Raw genomic sequence first — 21,464 nt, forward strand, 5'->3', positions numbered from 1 at the left:
ATCCATCCATCAAACCATCCTTCCATCCAACCTTACATCCATCCATTCTTCCATCAATCCATCCATCCATCCATCCAACTTTCCATCCATCCTTCCATTCATTCATCCATCCATCAAACCATCCTTCCATCCAACCTTACATCCATCCATCCTTCCATCAATCCATCCATCCATCCATCCAACTTTCCATCCATCCTTCCATCCATTCATCCATCCATCAAACCATCCTTCCATCCAACCTTACATCCATCCATCCTTCCATCAATCCATCCATCCATCCATCAAACCATCCATCCATCATACCATCCATCCATCCATCAAACCATCCATCCATCCATCCATCCATCAAACCATCCATCCATCCATCCATCTAAACATCCATCCTTCCATCCATCCATCCATCCAACCTTACATCCATCCTTCCATCAAATCATCAAACCTTCCATCCTTCCATCCAACCTTCCATCCATCCATCCTTCCATCCATCCATCCATCCATCAAACCATCCATCCATCCTTACATCCATCCATCCATCCATCCATCCTTCCATCAAACCTTACATCCTTCCATCCAACCTTACATCCATCCATCCTTCCATCCTTCAATCATTCATCCATCCTTCTATCCATCCATCAAACCATCCTTACATCCATCCATCAAACCATCCTTCCATCCATCCCTCCATCCTTCCATCATCCATCAAACCATCCTTCCATCCAACCTTACATCCATCCATCCATCCATCCATCCTTCCATCAAACCTTACATCCTTCCATCCAACCTTACATCCATCCATCCTTCCATCCTTCAATCATTCATCCATCCTTCTATCCATCCATCAAACCATCCTTACATCCATCCATCAAACCATCCTTCCATCCATCCCTCCATCCTTCCATCATCCATCAAACCATCCTTCCATCCAACCTTACATCCATCCATCCATCCATCCTTCTATCCATCCATCCATCCATCCATCCATCAAACCATCCATCCTTCCATCCATCAAACCATCCATACATCTATCTTTCCATCCATCCATCCATCCATTCATCCATCCATCAAACCATCCTTACATCCATCCATCCTTATATCCATCCATCCATCCTTCCATCCATCCATCCATCCATCCATCAAACCATCCATCCATCCTTACATCCATCCATCAAACCATCCATCCATCAAACCATCCATCCTTCCATCCATTCATCCATCCATCAAACCATCCTTGCATCCATCCATCCATCCTTACATCCATCCATCCTTCTATCATCCATCAAACCATCCATCCATCCATCCATCCATCCATCCATCTGATGTGGTAGTGTCATGGTTTGGAGCTGCATGAAGGCTGCCAACACGGTGGGGGAGCAGCGGTTTTCGATCCATCCATCCATGTAATGTATATCAACTATATTATATATAATATGTAATATGTAATATGTAATATGTAATATGTAATATGTAATATGTAATATGTGTAAAAGTGTAAAAGTGACTATGGGAGTGTAAGTTCACCTCTAGAGGACTCTAATAATACTACAAAAAAACATACTAGTACTAGTTAACTGTGGAGGACTGCATATGTCAAAAGTGGATAAAGTACACAAAAGTACTCTTTTTAACCGTGTCAATATTTTGAACGCTTGGGTGAAAAACGGTACAATGCAGTACATTTAAATATTACCTGAGTAGTGGTAGTTGGACAAAACATGAGACTTGGGCAAAACGGGATTCCTCAGCATGAGCAGAGACAAAGCGGCCTGGAAAAGAAAGAAGACGGCATTGAACGTCACCTGATGCCAAACAAACATCTTCTTCCTCAGAAAGCTTTGGAGATGTTATCCCGGGCATTTACTTACATCACAATCTCACTGGGGATTTGGGTTTTTTTTTGTTTTTTTTTTCCAAACATCAATAACTTCTACGCTCTGCCATCTTGCCTGGCTGCTGAAGAGGAGAGTGGGCGCTTTGACAGCCGGGCCCCCCCCCCCTCCTCCCCCACTCTGCGTTTCCTTGACAACATTAAAGCGCTCTAGCGGGAGCTATCAGGTTGTGTCGGGAAATCAGAGATGTGCACATGGATTGTAATACTTAATACTGGCAAGTACACACTTGAAGGGAAATATGATGAGTGGGTAGACCGATATATATGCCGGGATAGGGAGAGGCCGATTAATCAAACATGCATATTTTTGGGTAATGGTAATGGTAATGGTAATGGTAATGGTTTAATTTCATTAGAACATGCATCAGATTACAATAGAGTGCATCCCATAATCAGTTCCCAGTTCCACATGTCCAAAAGGAGTAGGAAGAAGCAAAGCTTATTAAATCCTACCCCTCCATCTGGTACTTTTACAATCAGTAACTCTTACATTTGTTCACTTCCTGCTTTCCTAATATAATTTTTAAAAAAGTATAATTTTTTTAATCTATTAATTTTTTAAATAATTTATTTTGATTTGAAATTTGATTTTTAATTTAATTTAATCCATCTGCTACTTTTACAATCAGTAACTGTTACATTTGTTCACTTCCTGCTTTCCTAAAATAATTTTTAAAATTAAAAAAGGTATTTTATTTGATTAATTTTATTTTATTTTATTTTACTTTTCTTTTTATTCATTTTTTTATTTATTTACTTTTTTGTCTTTATTGTTTAATTTTTAATTTAATTTAATGTTTAAATTTTTATTTTTTTATTTATTTTTCTTTGTATTCATTTATTTATTTACTTTTTTATTTTTTAATTTAATTTAATTTTAAAATTTTTCTTTGTTTTTCTTATTTTTCCTTTTTATTCATTTTTTTATTTATTTTTCTTTGTATTCATTTATTTTTCTTTATAATTTAATTTAATTTAATTTAATTTAATTTAATTTAATTTAATTTAATTTAATTTAATTTAATTTAATTTAATTTAATTTAATTTAATTTAATTTAATTTAATTTAATTTAATTTAAAATGACATAATGGGTACCATAGTAAGTGTCAATACAGTGATATATATAGCACATCGTGGGCGGAAACCGGCGCACCCAGAGGAATTGCACCTTCAACCCAGAGATGCTAACATTGTTTGTCCAAATTCAGCACTAGTGGTCGTAGGGAAACAGAAGCATGATGATGCCCCTCCAGGCCGTGCTCACCATGATGTCGCCCTTGCACTCGTAGAGACAATGGTGCGCCAGCTCCTGGTTGGAGCCTCCTCCGTGGAAAGCGCTGGAACACGCCAGGTGCATGAGGTCTTTCACTGGGGGGGGGGGGGGGGGGGGGGACAACGCACAACACGCCACCGTTAAAATGCTTGCAGGAACTTTGGGGAAACGTTGCGGTCCCTACCTCTTTTGTGGTAGTCTGGTTTCTCCTCCAGCGCAGTCAGCGGCACCCAGACCAGCTCCGCCTGGTGGGGATCCAGCTCCACCAGAGACCGCTGCCTCAATTCCGGCACCTCTGCCTGGTACTGCGACCCGATGTTTATCCGTCTGGGAACGGCACCAAAAAAAAGGCAGTTTGCTTACATAGTACTGCTCCCTCCAGCGAGATAAAGGTGCTGGAGCCTATCCCAGCTGTCTTTGGGCGAGAGGCGGGGTCCACCCTGGACTGGTGGCCAGCCAATCACAGGGCACATATAGACAAACAACCATTCACACTCACATTCATACCTATGGACAATTTGGAGTGGCTAATTAACCTAGCATGTTTTTGGAATGTGGGAGGAAACCGGAGTACCCGGAGAAAACCCACGCATGCACGGGGAGAACATGCAAACTCCACACAGAGATGGCCGAGGGTGGGATTGAACCCTGGTTTCCTAGCTGTGAGGTCTGTTTGCTAACCACTTGCCCGCCGTGCCGCCTAAATAAAATAAAATAAAATAAAAAGATTAAAATATATATATATTTTTAAATTATATTAGGAAAGCAGGAAGTGAACAAATGTAACAGTTAATGATTGTAAAAGTAGCAGATGGATTAAATTAAATTAAATTAAATATCAAATTTCAAATCAAAATAAATTATTTAAAAAATTAAAAGATTATAAAAAAATTTAAAAATGTTTTATTATATTAGGAAAGCAGGAAGTGAACAAATGTAACAGTTACTGATTGTAAAAGTAGCAGATGGATTAAATTAAATTAAATTTCAAATCAAAATAAATTATTTAAAAAATTAAAAGATTAAAATTTTTTTTTTAATGTTTTATTATATTAGGAAAGCAGGAAGTGAACAAATGTAACAGTTACTGATTGTAAAAGTAGCAGATGGATTAAATTAAATTAAATCAAAATAAATTATTTAAAAAAATTAAAAGATTAAATTTAAAAAAAAATGTTTTATTATATTAGGAAAGCAGGAAGTGAACAAATGTAACAGTTACTGATTGTAAAAGTAGCAGATGGATTAAATCAAATTAAATTAAATATCAAATTTCAAATCAAAATAAATTATTTAAAAAATTTAAAGATTTTTAAAAAATTATTTTTTTTTAATTATATTAGGAAAGCAGGAAGTGAACAAATGTAAGAGTTAGTGATTGTAAAAGTACCAGATGGAGGGGTAGGATTTAATAAGCTTTGCTTCTTCCTACTCCTTTTGGACATGTGGAACTGGGAACTGATTATGGGATGCACTCAATTGGAATCTGATGCATGTTCAAATGAAATTAAACCATTAGCATTAGCATTACCATTACCATTACCATCGAGGTGTGTACTAAACTTTGTTGTGATTTGGCAAAACCCCCACATTGTGGCGTATTTGTCAGGAAAAAAACCCCCACAGTAGGCGTGTAGTAGTTACGATGATCACATGACATATAATTGAGGCAAACCCACGCTTGTTTATGTGGCGCGCTGACGAGGGGGGTGTGTCCCGAGACTTTTGACCGTGCAGCCTTTTACCAGACAGCACGTGCGAGGCTTTTTCGCATGACACAACAGCACACGGCGAGGGTTGTGATGACTGGTGTCTACGCTCTCGTTGAGCGCCGCCGCTGATGATGATTCAGGCCGGCGTTGTTTTGTGGATAATCGCCAGTGGAGCGACCGCTTGAGGAAACTCCGTAAAGGTTTTGAGGATTAGATGCGGGGGAAAAACACTCACGGTTCAATGCTGACTGGCGTGGCCTCGGTCATGGCGGAGAGAACCGGAGGCGTCATGTCGCAGCTACCTGGGAGAGAACCGCAGGATCCCGTGAGTCGGACTCCAAAGGACGGATTTACGTTTTACGTACTGGAGCACAGCAGGCTACGCGTGGCCGACTTGGGAGTCGCGGGCGGCGGCGGCAGACCCCCCGCGGCGGAGGAGAGGAACGTGGAGAAGTAGAGGCCCGAGCCCTCGCGCACGGGGCTGAGGATGGGCGGAGGCGTGTAGGGCGGCATGGCGAGCGGGTTGTCGGCCAGGCGCACGGGCGAGCGGAGGTGGCTCTGGTAGGGAGTGATGGTGGAGTAGACGGGCGGGGCGATGAACACGGCGGGCTTGGGCGGCGGGATGAAGAGGGGCTCGGGCCTGGGGCGGCGCTTCAGCTTTTTGGTGTCGTCGTCCCTCTCGCCCTCGACGCCGCCATTCTGGGGGAGAATTTCGTGGAGGAAATGAATGACATTAGTGGCGCTCATTTTTAACCTGACTAATAATTTGGAGTGCATGAGAAAATGGTAAGAAAAAGGCAGCTTTCTTTGAAAAGTTGTACGAAATGTGGAACATACAGTAACATATTCAATCTCAATAATCTGTATGATCCGGGACGGCCAAAATCCCTTCTAATTGAATGAGGGGGGGCACGGAGGAGCACAGTAAAATGGGGGCGGGGGAGACCGGGATATGGGTGGGGGGAAGGGAACGTCTGCGTGGAAGGAGGCTGGAATTTCCATTCAAAAATGGAAAAGAACAGCAGTAATTTTATGAGAATAAAGTTGTAATTTAGGTGGGAAAAAAATATTAAAATGTACTTTATGTATAAAATAGATTTAATTTTAAAATAAAAAAATTTTTTTAATTTTTTTTTAATTCATTAAAAAAAAACAACAGTAATTTTATGAGAGTAAAGTTGCAATTTACGTGGGAAAAAATATTAAAATGTACTTTATGTATGAAATAAATTTAATTTTAAAATAAAAAAAAATAATTTAAAAAAATTAATTCATTAAAAAAAGAACAGCAGTAATTTTATGAGAATAAAGTTGCAATTTATGTGGGAAAAATATTAAAATGTACTTTATGTATAAAATAACATTAATTTAAAAAAAGAAAACAAATAAAAAAAATTAATACAAAAATTAATAAAAAAAAAATAATTCATTAAAAAAGAGAAAAGCAGTAATTTTATGAGAATAAAATTGTAATTTATGTGGGGAAAATATTAAAATGTACTTTATGTATAAAATAACATTAATTTAAAAAATTCTAAAAATAATAAAAAAATTCATAAAAAAATTAATTCATTAAAAAAGAGAACAGCAGTAATTTTATGAGAATAAAATTGTAATTTATGTGGGGAAAATATTAAAATGTACTTTATGCATAAATCAACATTAATTTAAAAATACAAAAATATTAAAAATAATAATAATAATTCATAAAAAATGAACAGCACTAATTTTCTGAGAATAAAATTGTAATTTATGTGGGAAAAATATTAAAATGTACTTATGTATAAAATAACATTAATTAAAAAAAAATATTATAAAATAAATTAAAATGATATAGTTAAATTATATAATTAAATAAAATTATAGTTGAAATATTAAAGAAAAAATACATAATTTTCTGAAGTTGTCATATTATGTAAAACAAACTAAACAAAGTTGCAATCCTGACGAAAATTTGATTGGGAAAAAGTAAAAAATATTATTGAAATAAAATCACACCATTACAAGAAAATGTAACCGTGGAAAAATATTCAGGAAAAAAACAATAGAAATAAAAACGGCACAAACAAAGCAATTAAGGAGCTAAATTTGATGCTAATAATACAGGGTATTTTTCCTTTAATTATGGATAACCTCTTAGCATATCTACTGTAGTACTGTTGGTGTATAAAATACCATATTTTCATTTTTCAAGTTCAGACATCCCCAATTCCACCCCCAACAAATCTAACAGGCTCCTGTGATGGTCCAAAACCACCCAAGCTAAAGAGCACGAGAGGCAGTGAAGTACGCACCTGCTCCGGGTTCTCCGACAGCGAGTTCCTGAGCGAGCGGCGCCGGGTGACGATGACCGAGGGCTTGCGTTCGGCACCGGCGTCGTGCTCCAGCGGGTCGGAAGGCCTCGGCGGCCAGTTGGTCACGAGCGCCGCTCCTTCCCGGTCGGTGCACGACATGTCGAGGCGACGCACCGGCACGGACACGGGGATGACGAGGGGGAGCAGGCTGTCGTCTCGGGGCCGCTTGGCGTTCGGGGCCTGGTGGGTGGGGCTCCACGGGCGGTGTGTGTCCTGGTAGACGGAATTAGGAACATGTTAGACCAGGGGTGGGCAAACTTTGGGGGGGGGGGGGGCAGACTATATATTTTACACGTAACAGTCCACCTGGTATTATTGTATCATGCAATCTGCTATTATTATTTATTATTTTATATTTATATTTAAATATTTGAAAAATAATAAAATATTATAATAATTACAATAAAATTAAAATAATAATTATTATATTATTATTATGTAAAATATGCAAATATAACAATAATATTATTATTATTGTTATATTTGTTTATTTATTATAATTAATATAATAATTAGCATTAATATAATAATTATAATAATCATAATAGTTCTAATAATAATTATAATAATCGAATAATCTAATAATAATAATTATTATTATTATTATTAAAAAAATAAATAAAAATAATCTGCTATTATTATTTATTATTTTATATTTATATTTAAATATTTGAAAAATAATAAAATATTATAATAATTACAATAAAATTAAAATAGTTATGATATTATTATTATGTAAAATATGCAAATATAACAATAATATTATTACTATTGTTATATTTGTTTATTTATTATAATTAATATAATAATTAGCATTAATATAATAATTATAATAATCATAATAGTTCTAATAATAATTATAATAATCGAATAATCTAATAATAATAATAATAATTATTATTATTATTATTAAAAAAAATAAAAATAAAAAAATAAAAATAATAATAATAATAATTATTATTATAATAATTATTATGTGCTTGTGTCCCTTTTTTCAGGAGCACTTTGTAAACAACAGACCATGTCAAAAAACGAAATTGATACAACCATCAAAAGGTTGGCTCAGGCCATGATGCCAGGTTGTATGTTGACTTTAAATGAAATACTTTGGAAAGATTGGGCGGGCCGTATTCAAACACTTGGCGGGCCGGATGTGGCCCCCGGGCCGTAGTTTGCCCACCCCTGTGTTAGACAGACACAACTGCACATTTTCATAGCTGGGCAATAAACATTCATGCATTATTTACTAAGCAACGAGGGAAATGCACTGCAATACATGCTGATTCTACACCAGGGGTCTCAAACATGCGGGCCGCGGGCCAAATGTGGCCCGCAGGACACTAGTTTGACGCCCCCGCCTTGATATGAAAGTTTAACGTTTGATATCGATGCTGTATGGTATCATGGTATGGTATGGTATTAAAGGTTAAATAACTGTTAATAGTTATCCTCCCTATTCGTGTGGAAGTGGTAAGTTTTTGGCGACTTAAGTTGAAAGGAAATAACTTGAAGGCTACCGTTTAGGTGGCTAGCTCTCTAGTTTGCGAGTTAGCATGTGTCTCGAGACCCTGCAGTTGCGCAATATGTTGTAAATAAAAAGAGTATAAATGTGACTATAGTCATGTTTTGTCATGTCTACAGGGCTCTAATAATGCTTTGTTCATTTTAATATGAAAAAAATCATTTTTTAAGTTTTTTTTACAAGTTTTATTATTATTATTATTATATTTATTTATTACTGATTGATTGATTTTCTTTATTCTTGATTTGTTTATTTATTTTTCATCTTATTTTGTGCAGAAAAATAAAAAGGAAGATATTTGAGAACAGTGGAATGTTTTATCAGAGCTTTTATTGTGAAAATCAGAACCAAAGCACTGAAAAAGTTTGTATATTTTTCTGTTTTTAATAAATGCGTTTGTTTTTTGTTTTTTTTTTTGAAAACCTGATGCGGCCCAGACCCTAGCTCCAGTGGCCCCCAGGTAAATTGAGTTTGAGGCCCCTGATGTAAAGCATAACACTTTTTGTTGAAGGTGTGTCCCATTATGTGCAGTAATGAGTAGTCTATTTTTATCTGTTTTATATCTTTGCAACACACACAAAAGAGAAAAATATGTGTTCATGTCCCCACATAAGGATTGTAAATTCCCGGAAAAAGTACAATTTTTATTACTATTTTTTACTATTACTATTTTATATTTTTTTTAATATATTTTATATATTACTAGTATTAGTATTACTATTGTTGTTCATGCTACTGTACATGAGGAAAAGTACATTGTACGTTGTTGGAAGTTTGACTCCGTGTATGTGTGACAGAAGAAGTGCTCGACAGGCCCGTGGGGGGGGCACGGGTACTTGTGTACTTTGCAGCAGCGGGCTTGGAAGAGAGAGTCTCTAAAGCCGTGCCGCCCACCACATCTGGGGGGCCTTGCGGGGGCTGCGGGGGCTTGTTATTGTTGTTATTGTTGTTATTGTTGTCGCCGCTGGTGGAAAACTCCAGCAACTACACCGGAGAGATATTTTGCTGAGCATTGCATGAGGAGAGTGTCGATTGGGGGGGGGGGGGCAGGGTTTGGGTGGGAGCGAGTTTCTCCCCCTTTTTAATGGAATGAATGGGGGGGAGGTGTGCAGGCATGAAACCAAACACACCATAAGCAACGGTGGAGAGTCGTTGAGCAACTTGTTGCGCAATCCTCGTGCGTGACTTCACGCGATAGATAAAGCCCCCCCCTCCCCTTCCCCCTCCCCCCTCCTGGCTGCTGTGTTTATGAAAAAGCGTCTTTTTTAGTCGGCCAGGACCCGACTATGAAGGTGTGCTCGCCATGACGCCAAACGGAGGCTACGGTCGATTGCGCTTCTCCTCCGGCGACACGTCAGGCGGTCACATCGGGTTTCGGTGCCGCCTCTTGCTCGGGGAGCCCCGTGGCAATTAGAGGAGATCCTCACTTCACTAACGACTTTCGCAAGTGGGAGTTTTAATGTACAGATGTCAGGACGCGGTCGTCCATAGACTAATATAAAGATGGACTCATTCAATGAGGGGTGTTGCAAAAGAGGGAGAGAAGTTGCGGGAGCCCGTGTTGTTTTTGTGCAAATAATAAAAAAAATAATAAAAAAAATTAATTCATTAAAAAAGAGAACAGCAGTAATTTTATGGGAATAAAATTGTAATTTATGTGGGGAAAATATTAAAATGTACTTTATGCATAAAATAACATTAATTTAAAAATTAAAAAAAATATAAAAAAAAATAATAATAATAATTCATTAAAAAACGAACAGCAGTAATTTTCTGAGAATAAAATTGTAATTTATGTGGGAAAAAATATTAAAATGTACTTATATATAAAATAACATTCATAAAAAAATAATTCATTAAAATTATAGTTTAAATATTAAAGAAAAAGTACATAATTTTCTGAAGTTGTCATATTATGTAAAACAAACTAAACAAAGTTGCAATCCTGACAAAAATTTGATTGGGAAAAAGTAAAAAATATTATTGACATAAAATCACACCATTACAAGAAAATGTAACCGTGGAAAAATATTCAGGAAAAAAAACAGTAGAAATAAAAAACGGCACAAACAAAGCAATTAAGCAATTAATACGGTCGTCCATAGACTAATATAAAGATGGACTCATTCAATGAGGGGTGTTGCAAAAGAGGGAGAGCCCGTGTTGTTTTTGTGCATATTGCTAGCTAGCCATCCAGGTCAAGATGCTCGCCATAAATTCAATCAAGGGCAAAGTGCACAATATGGCTGGTGCGATTCCCTCTCGTATGCTAGGCATGAAAACATGTCCAAAACAACAGGAAATTTGCAAGCATCTTTCCAAAAAAATAGCGAATCTGGCAACAAGTTGTTATTAATACGTGACATCACGGGTCAAGCAGGAAGTACATGTATGCGTATACACCAGGAAACAGAGAAACCAAATTATTTCAGTCATCTCGACAATTTTGTGCATCGCAACACGTGTTCCGCCACTTTCAGTTCACTTTACTTTCACTTTCTATATCTTACTTATTGTGTGGAAATATGGGCTAATAACTATAAAAGCAATCTCCACTGGCTAAATGTACTGCAAAAAAGGCCAGTAAGGATAATTCAGAGAACAAATAAATACAAGGATGAAGAGTCTTGAACCAGTCATGATGTGCTATATATATATATATATATATATATATATATATATATATATATATATATATATATATATATATATACATACTATGGTATATCACTATGGTACCCATTATGTCATTGTAAATAAAAAAAACAAAAAAAAACAAAAATAAAATTAATAAAAATTAATCAAATTTTTTAAAAATGTTTTAAAATTATATTAGGAAAGCAGGAAGTGAACAAATGTAACAGTTACTGATTGTAAAAGTAGCAGATGGATTAAATTAAATAAAAAATCAAATTTCAAATCAAAATTAATTATTTAAAAAATTAAAAGATTTAAAAAAAAAATTTAAAAAATGTAATTATATTGGGAAAGCAGGAAGTGAACAAATGTAACAGTTACTGATTGTAAAAGTAGCAGATGAATTAAATTAAAAATCAAATTTCAAATCAAAATAATTTATCTAAAAAATTAAAAGATTTAAAAAAATTATTTTTTATTATATTAGGAAAGAAGGAAGTAAACAGTTACTGATTGTAAAAGTTAAAAAAAATTAAGTTTAAAAAAAATTATAATAGGAAAGCAGGAAGTGAACAAATGTAACAGTTACTGATTGTAAACGTTAAAAAAAATAGTTAAAAAAAATTATATTAGGAAAGCAGGAAGTGAACAAATGTAACAGTTACTGATTGTAAACGTTAAAAAAAAATAGTTAAAAAAATTATATTAGGAAAGCAGGAAGTGAACAAATGTAACAGTTACTGATTGTAAAAGTAGCAGATGGATTAAATTAAATTAAATTAAAAATCAAATTTCAAATAAAAATAAATTATTTTAAAAAGATTTTAAAAAATTATTTGTTTTTATTATATTAGGAAAGGAGGAAGTAAACAGTTAGTGATTGTAAAAGTTAAAAAAAATTAAGTTTTCAAAAAATTATAATAGGAAAGCAGGAAGTGAACAAATGTAACAGTTACTGATTGTAAAAGTTAAAAAAAATAAGTTAAAAAATACATATATTAGGAAAGCAGGAAGTGAACAAATGTAAGAGTTACTGATTGTAAAAGTACCAGATGGAGGGGTAGGATTTAATAAGCTTTGCTTCTTCCTACTCCTTTTGGACATGTGGAACTGGGAACTGATTATGGGATGCACTCAATTGGAATCTGATGCATGTTCTAATGAAATTAAACCATTACCATTACCATTAGCATTAGCATTAGCATTAGCATTACCATTACCAAATGATGTTCTTGATGTTCGCTCTTTTTTAGTCCAGCATGAATGATTTACGGGACCAGAAAGTAAAAGTGATCTCCAAAATGAAGTCAAAGCGAGCTAAAAATGCTAACAGGAAGAGAAAGGCAAGGCAGCGACGACGTACCTTAACGGCGTGCGATGGCAGCGTCTCCATCTCCGACGCCTTTTGCGCCAAAGTCTCCAGGTTGACCTCTTGAGATACCCTCCGCTTCCTGCGTGTGCTCTGGATGACGCCCATCGGCGCCGCCACAATGTCCCGGGTCCCGTTCCGGGGGCCCTGCATCCCAGAGTCGGGCTGCTCCGAGGAGGCGGCAAAGGGGTTAGTGTTGTCCGACGGTGCCCCCCCTTCCTTGGAGAGGCGCCGCGACCTGCGGAGCTGCGTCTGGGACAGGGGGTCCGGCGGACCGGGCGGCCGCGGCGCGTCTAGCGACTGCTGCGGTTCTGGGGTGATGTCCTGGATGATCGGTTCCTGGGTTTGCGGGGGAGCGGGCGCAGAGGACTCCTGGGAGTGTACGACCGCAGGTTGCGGGTGAGGGTGAGGGTGTGCGTTGGGGGCAGGGGGGTAGTAGTCCAGCACGTGCGGGCTTTGTTGCTGCAACTGCTGATGTTGCATTTGCTGCTGAATCTGGATCTGCTGCTGCTGCATTTGAAGGTGCTGCTGGTGGTGAAGTTGCTGCTGGACGAGGGGGTGCTGCTGCTGCTGCGGGGGTTTGGCCTGCACCGAGTAGTTTGGCGGGTTCGGCAACCTCGTGTTGCCTTGGAAGGTCTGATAGTACGGGGGCAGGTGCTGCCGGGGCTGACCGAAGGCCAACTGAAAAGGCTGCAAGACCGAGCTTCCCCCCGGGTGGGATGTGCTGTTTGGTTGGGGATTCAGCGCCCCGGGTTTCAGAGTCTCCTGGAATGCCGGAGTCTGCTGCTGCTGCTGGTCCCAGTCCAGACCCCGGGCCTTGACAGCATCCCTGTAGGCGTCTGGCTGCTTGTCTCCAGCTTTACCGGAGTTCTGCCGGGGACCTTCTTGCATCGTCTTCACAAACGCGGTCTGGTTCCTGGAGTCGGCGACGTTAACGCCGCCCAGGTAATTGGCAAAGGTCTGTCCCCAGTTCGCCATGGTGGTCCAGGTGGCGGCTCTCTGCTGCTGGGACAACGAGGGCGTCTGCTGACCGGGCTCCTGGTGGGCCCACTTCATGGGCACGGTTTGCTGATAGTGACCCCGGTTCTGGTCGCCCTTGTCCGGGCTGAAGATGACAGAGTTGAGGTACACGTGCGGGCCCTCCGGATTGGACGCCGCCGTTGCCCCGCTTGCGATCTCAATTTTCCCAGGTTCTGTAGTGACGCCGGTTTGGACGTAGTAGGGCGCTTCCGGGTGCTGGGCGGCCTCCTTCATGGCGGCGGATGGATCAGAGAAAAAGGTGATGCGTTTGCCCGTTCGTTTTGCGCCAGGTTTCTGTTGGGCTGGTACGCTCATGACGAGCATCAATACGCCCGGGCGAGGAAGGACTCTCGATCAGGCGGACTGTTGTTGCTGCACACAAGTCACATGAATCCGGGACTCGAATACTGGACTCTTCAAAAAGATCTTCCCTTTAGGAGGTCTTGTGGTCTTTGTAATCCTCACATGGGGGAGAGAACCTGGATGACCAAAAACGACATAAGTCAAATCATCTAATCATCTCGCTTGTAAAAATGCCACAAACAAATGCTGTAAACCAGGGGTCCCAAACACGCGGCCCGCGGGCCAAATGTGGCCCGCAGGACACTACTTTGAGGCCCCCGCCTTGATATGAAAGTTTAATGTTATTTGATATGGATGCTGTATGGTATCATGTACCCAGAAAAAATGATTACGTTTGATTCATGTTCATGTTAAAGGTTAAATAACTGTTAATAGTTATCCTCACTATCCGTGTGGAAGTGGTAAGTTTTTGGCTATTTAAGTTGAAAGGAAATAACTTGAAGGCTACCGTTTAGGTGGCTAGCGCTCTAGTTTGCGAGTTAGCATGTGTCTCAAGACCCTGCAGTTGCGCAATATGTTGTAAATAAAAAGAGTATAAATGTGACTATAGTCGTGTTTTGTCATGTCTACAGGGCTCTAATAATGCTTTGTTCATTTTAATATGAAAATAATCATTTTTTAAGTTTGTTTATTATTATTATTATTATATTTATTTATTACTGATTGATTGATTTTCTTTATTCTTGATTTGTTTATTTATTTTTCATCTTATTTTGTGCAGAAAAATAAAAATTAATATATTTGAGAACAGTGGAATGTTTTATCAGAGCTTTTATTGTAGAAAATCGGAACCAAAGCACTGAAAAAGTTTGTATATTTTTCTGTTTTTAATAAATGCGTTTTTTTTTTTTTTTTGGAAAACCTGATGTGGCCCCCAGGCAAATTGAGTTTGAGACCCTCATGAGGAAAAAGCGGTAGAAAATGAATGAAAACAACAAATCAACTGCCAAAATATTTTGCTTCATAGATAAATAATGGATTCATTGTTGCTGCTGCTGCACAAAATTTATGAACAAAAGCCAAATAAAACACATTTCAGATGAATTAAAAAATAATAAATGTAAGTCCCGGTGTGACAGTAAACAACATGACATCATCATTAGTCATGACATCACCACTGGCCAATCTTAACCCTTTAAAAAGGCCCAAATAAACTAATAAACTACATAACGACACTATAATGAAAAACAGCAACCATTTCCCCCTCTAAACTACCTCATAAGTCAAATGAGAGAAAGTACATCTGAAAAGAACACTATGACTCACTTTAAAGGGGCGGGGCATGGGGGGGGCGTGCCCTTTGAACCGTAACGCTCACAAAATGAAGGACAAACGAAAGTGAGTAAAAAAAACAAAACATGAACTGATATGAGATAGCAGCAAGAACAGGGAATAAAAAAAAGTCTGACAGCCTGTATTGATTCAATCGCCATGGCAACCCTTGCAATAAATATATAATATTTTATTATATATATATATTTGAATTGTATTATTCAGCGGTGGCCAGGTTTCTGGGCAGACTTTGGCACGGCGCCGCGTAGCACAGGAGTTGGAGTGTTCCTGGTGAAAAACTCGCAGCCTCTGCGCCATCTGCATGCTAACAGATGAGCGCTTACAAAAGAGCTGGCACCCACCTCGGAGCCCCCCTTTCACATTGGATGCCCACAACTTCAAAGTTAACATATTATACTAGTTTGTTGTTTGTTTTTTTTTACCATTTTTCAACATGGGCACCGTGTATTGGAAGTGTGCTAGCTTTAATGCTAATGAACGGTGTACATTATGTCTCTCAGAAGCACCATCATGCACGGCAGGGGTCTTGAACTCAATATACCTGGGCGCATCAGGTTTTCAAAAAAAAAAAAACGCATTTATTAAAAACAAAAAAAAATAAAAAACTTCGCTTTGGTTCCAATTTTCTACAATAAAAGCTCTGATAAAACATTCTACTGTTCTCAAATATCTTAATTTTTATTTTTCTACACAAAATAAGATGAAAAATAAATAATCAATTCAAGAATAAAGAAAATCAATCAATCAGTAATAAATAAATATAATAATAATAAAACTTATAAAAAAAACTTAAAAAATGATTTTTTCATATTAAAACGAACAAAGCATTATTAGAGCCCTGTAGACACGACAAAACACGACTATAGTCACATTTATACTCTTTTTATTTACAACATATTGCGCAACTGCAGGGTCTCGAGACACATGCTAACTCGCAAACTAGAGAGCTAGCCACCTAAACGGTAGCCTTCAAGTTATTTCCTTTCAACTTAAATAGCCAAAAACTTACCACTTCCACACGGATAGGGAGGATAACTATTAACAGTTATTTAACCTTTAACATGAACATGAATCAAACGTAATCATTTTTTCTGGGTACATGATACCATACAGCATCCATATCTAACTTGCGCGGGCCGCACTAACATTAAACTTTCAAACTAGTTAGGTCCTGCAGGCCACATTTGGCGGCCCACGGGCCACGGGTTTGAGACCCCTGCCATGACGCATCCATATCAAACTTGCGTGGGCCGCACTAACATTAGACTTTCATATCAAGGCGGGGGCCTCAAACTAGTGTCCTGCGGGCCACATTTGGCCCGCGGGCCGTGGGTTTGAGACCCCTGCCATACAGCATCCATATCAAACTTGCGCGAGCCGCACTGACATTAGACTTTCATATCAAGGCGGGGGCCTCAAACTAGTGTCCTGCGGGCCACATTTGGCCCGCGGGCCGCGGGTTTGAGACCCCTGCCATAAAGCATCCATATCAAACTTGCGCGGGCCGCACTGACATTAAACTTTCATATCAAGGCGGGGGCCTCAAAGTAGTGTCCTGCGGGCCACATTTGGACCGCGGGCCGCGTGTTTGAGACCCCTGCCATACAGCATCCATATCAAACTTGCGTGGGCCGCACTAACATTAGACTTTCATATCAAGGCGGGGGCCTCAAACTAGTGTCCTGCGGGCCACATTTGGCCCGCGGGCCGTGGGTTTGAGACCCCTGCCATACAGCATCCATATCAAACTTGCGCGGGCCGCACTGACATTAAACTTTCATATCAAGGCGGGGGCCTCAAACTAGTGTCCTGTGGGCCACATTTGGCCCACGGGCCGTGTGTTTGAGACCCCTGCCATACAGCATCCATATCAAACTTGCGCGAGCCGCACTGACATTAGACTTTCATATCAAGGCGGGGGCCTCAAACTAGTGTCCTGCGGGCCACATTTGGCCCGCGGGCCGCGGGTTTGAGACCCCTGCCATAAAGCATCCATATCAAACTTGCGCGGGCCGCACTGACATTAAACTTTCATATCAAGGCGGGGGCCTCAAAGTAGTGTCCTGCGGGCCACATTTGGACCGCGGGCCGCGTGTTTGAGAGCCCTGCCATACAGCATCCATATCAAACTTGCGCGAGCCGCATTAACATTAAACTTTCATATCAAGGCAGGGGCCTCAAACTAGTGTCCTGCGGGCCACATTTGGCCCGCGGGCCGCGTGTTTGAGACCCCTGCCATACAGCATCCATATCAAACTTGCGCGAGCCGCACTAACATTAAACTTTCATATCAAGGCGGGGGCCTCAAACTAGTGTCCTGCGGGCCACATTTGGACCGCGGGCCGCGTGTTTGAGACCCCTGTCATACAGCATCCATATCAAACTTGCGCGGGCCGCACTGACATTAAACTTTCATATCAAGGCGGGGGCCTCAAAGTAGTGTCCTGCGGGCCACATTTGGCCCGCGGGCCGCGTGTTTGAGACCCCTGCCATACAGCATCCATATCAAACTTGCGCGAGCCGCATTAACATTAAACTTTCATATCAAGGCAGGGGCCTCAAACTAGTGTCCTGCGGGCCACATTTGGCCCGCGGGCCGCGTGTTTGAGACCCCTGCCATACAGCATCCATATCAAACTTGCGCGAGCCGCACTAACATTAAACTTTCATATCAAGGCGGGGGCCTCAAACTAGTGTCCTGCGGGCCACATTTGGACCGCGGGCCGCGTGTTTGAGACCCCTGCCATAAAGCATCCATATCAAACTTGCGCGGGCCGCACTGACATTAAACTTTCATATCAAGGCAGGGGCCTCAAACTAGTGTCCTGCGGGCCACATTTGGCCCGCGGGCCGCGTGTTTGAGACCCCTGCCATACAGCATCCATATCAAACTTGCGCGAGCCGCATTAACATTAAACTTTCATATCAAGGCAGGGGCCTCAAACTAGTGTCCTGCGGGCCACATTTGGCCCGCGGGCCGCGTGTTTGAGACCCCTGCCATACAGCATCCATATCAAACTTGCGCGAGCCGCACTAACATTAAACTTTCATATCAAGGCGGGGGCCTCAAACTAGTGTCCTGCGGGCCACATTTGGACCGCGGGCCGCGTGTTTGAGACCCCTGTCATACAGCATCCATATCAAACTTGCGCGGGCCGCACTGACATTAAACTTTCATATCAAGGCGGGGGCCTCAAAGTAGTGTCCTGCGGGCCACATTTGGCCCGCGGGCCACGAGTTTGAGACCCCTGCCATAAAGCATCCATATCAAACTTGCGTGGGCCGCACTGACATTAAACTTTCATATCAAGGCAGGGGCCTCAAAGTAGTGTCCTGCGGGCCACATTTGGACCGCGGGCCGCGTGTTTGAGACCCCTGCCATACAGCATCCATATCAAACTTGCGTGGGCCGCACTGACATTAAACTTTCATATCAAGGCAGGGGCCTCAAACTAGTGTCCTGCGGGCCACATTTGGCCCACGGGCCGCATGTTTGAGACCCCTGATGCACGGTGACACATGTCACATGTGACATTTTTCGAAAGCTAAACAAGGTGCAGATGTTAAGCAAAACAAATAAGAATCTAAAAAAAAAAACAACAACAATAACAACAAAAATGCTACAAAAACAAAAGCAGAATTCAAAGTGACCAATAACGATCAATAACGATCAATAATAACACAAAGTTTGAAATATGTATCACTTTAAAAGGTGGATCTTGTGCACCAAGGATCCGGGCCTCACAAAGGTTGGTGAGAACCTGCTTTCAGGAGTGGGACGGCAAGACATAAACGTTAGCTTAGCATAGTTGTGGCGATGCTACAGTGATAACACGACACTCACGGTTGAAGAGCGACATCGTGCTAAATGATCAAACTTTATTTCAAGACCTGCGGCGAAGCCTGTTGCTTTCCAAAGCGGTGGGCACGTACACGAGGACGGGCTTAGCACATAGGAGCGTTTCAAAAGAAGGAAACGAGCGGCGTGTTTACATTGTGTCAGAGTGTCAATCCAGCCCAGCGGCTCACTCAGGCTGCTCTGCATGTTTTTATGTGTCATGCTTCATTACACAAACCCCGTATCGCTGAAGCTGTGCAACGTGCAAAGGAGGCGGACGTCATCGCAGACTGGCTGGAGCGGCCGTCCGCATCACACATATTCATTCATTCATTCATTTTCTACCGCTTATATAGACAACACATACATAGACAAACAACCATTCACACTCACATTCATACCTAGTCAACAATATGACACAAACGATATATGCATAACGATACCACATGCTTGCTGTGCTTGAGAACGGATCAGACTGCATTAAAAAATCTCGGCCGGTGCCCGGGCCTAGTCCAGTCCGCAAAAGTGACTGGTCAACAATATGACACAAACGATATATGCATAATGATACCACATGCTTGCTGTGCTTGAGAACGGATTGGACTGCTTTAAACGGGCCGGTGCCCGGGCCTAGTCCAGTCCACAAAAGTGACTGGTCAACAATATAACACAAACGATATATGCATAACGATACCACATGCTTGCTGTGCTTGAGAACGGATCAGACTGCTCTAAAGAATCCGGGCCGGTGCCCGGGCCTAGTCCAGTCCACAAAAGTGACTGGTCAACAATAGGACACAAACGATATATGCATAACGATACCACATGCTTGCTGTGCTTGAGAACGGATCAGACTGCATTAAAAAATCCGGGCCGGTGCCCGGGCCTAGTCCAGTCCACAAAAGTGACTGGTCAACAATATGACACAAACGATATATGCATAACGATACCACATGCTTGCTGTGCTTGAGAACGGATCAGACTGCTTTAAACAATCCGGGCCGGTGCCCGGGCCTAGTCCAGTCCACAAAAGTGACTGGTCAACAACATGACACAAACGATATATGCATAACGATACCACATGCTCGCTGTGCTTGAGAACGGATCAGACTGCATTAAAAAATCCGGGCCGGTGCCCAGGCCTAGTCCACAAAAGTGACTGGTCAACAATATGACACAAACGATATATGCATAACAATACCACATGCTTGCTGTGCTTGAGAACGGATCAGACTGCATTAAAAAATCCGGGCCGGTGCCCGGGCCTAGTCCAGCCCACAAAAGTGACTGGTCAACAACATGACACAAACGATATATGCATAACGATACCACGTGCTTGCTGTGCTTGAGAACGGATCAGACTGCTTTAAACAATCCGGGCCGGTGCCCGGGCCTAGTCCAGTCCACAAAAGTGAAGTGACTGGTCAACAATATGACACAAACGATATATGCATAACGATACCACATGCTTGCTGTGCTTGAGAACGGATCAGAATGCTTTAAACAATCCGGGCCGGTGCCCGGGCCTAGTCCAGTTCATAAAAGTGACTGGTCAACAACATGACACAAACGATATATGCATAACAATACCACATGCTTGCTGTGCTTGAGAACGGATCAGACTGCTTTAAACGGGCCGGTGCCCGGGCCTAGTCCAGTCCACAAAAGTGACTGGTCAACAATATGACACAAACGATATATGCATAACAATACCACATGCTTGCTGTGCTTGAGAACGGATCAGACTGCTTTAGTCGGGCCGGTGCCCGGGCCTAGTCCAGTCCACAAAAGTGAAGTGACTGGTCAACAATATGACACAAACAATATATGCATAACGATACCACATGCTTGCTGTGCTTGAGAACGGATCAGACTGCATTAAAAAATCCGGGCCGGTGCCCGGGCCTAGTCCAGTCCACAAAAGTGACTGGTCAACAATATGACACAAACGATATATGCATAACGATACCACATGATTGCTGTGCTTGAGAACGGATCAGACTGCTTTAAACAATCCGGGCCGGTGCCCGGGCCTAGTCCAGTCCACAAAAGTGACTGGTCAACAATAGGACACAAACGATATATGCATAACGATAACACATGCTTGCTGTGCTTGAGAACAGATCAGACTGCTTTAAACAATCCGGGCCGGTGCCCGGGCCTAGTCCAGTCCACAAAAGTGACTGGTCAACAA

General features: G+C 40.8%; 1 protein-coding gene across 2 annotated transcripts in view; it reads right to left on the reverse strand.

Moving 5' to 3' along the window:
• mideasb (mitotic deacetylase associated SANT domain protein b) overlaps nucleotides 1–21,464 on the reverse strand; it is a 32,976-nt gene that overhangs the window by 6,944 nt on the left and 4,568 nt on the right. For both annotated transcript variants that reach the window (XM_058056522.1, XM_058056521.1), the window contains exons 2-8: nucleotides 12,751–14,255; nucleotides 7,169–7,441; nucleotides 5,240–5,573; nucleotides 5,110–5,176; nucleotides 3,347–3,489; nucleotides 3,154–3,257; nucleotides 1,688–1,763 (exon numbers count right to left, since the gene is read on the reverse strand). In XM_058056522.1, the coding sequence (XP_057912505.1) occupies nucleotides 1,688–1,763; nucleotides 3,154–3,257; nucleotides 3,347–3,489; nucleotides 5,110–5,176; nucleotides 5,240–5,573; nucleotides 7,169–7,441; nucleotides 12,751–14,100 (2,347 nt within the window). In that variant the 5' untranslated portion in view covers nucleotides 14,101–14,255. The remainder of the gene's footprint in view (nucleotides 1–1,687; nucleotides 1,764–3,153; nucleotides 3,258–3,346; nucleotides 3,490–5,109; nucleotides 5,177–5,239; nucleotides 5,574–7,168; nucleotides 7,442–12,750; nucleotides 14,256–21,464) is intronic.

The sequence above is a fragment of the Doryrhamphus excisus genome, chromosome 19, assembly GCF_030265055.1.
Source record: "Doryrhamphus excisus isolate RoL2022-K1 chromosome 19, RoL_Dexc_1.0, whole genome shotgun sequence".
In the NCBI taxonomy this organism is placed as follows: domain Eukaryota; kingdom Metazoa; phylum Chordata; class Actinopteri; order Syngnathiformes; family Syngnathidae; genus Doryrhamphus; species Doryrhamphus excisus.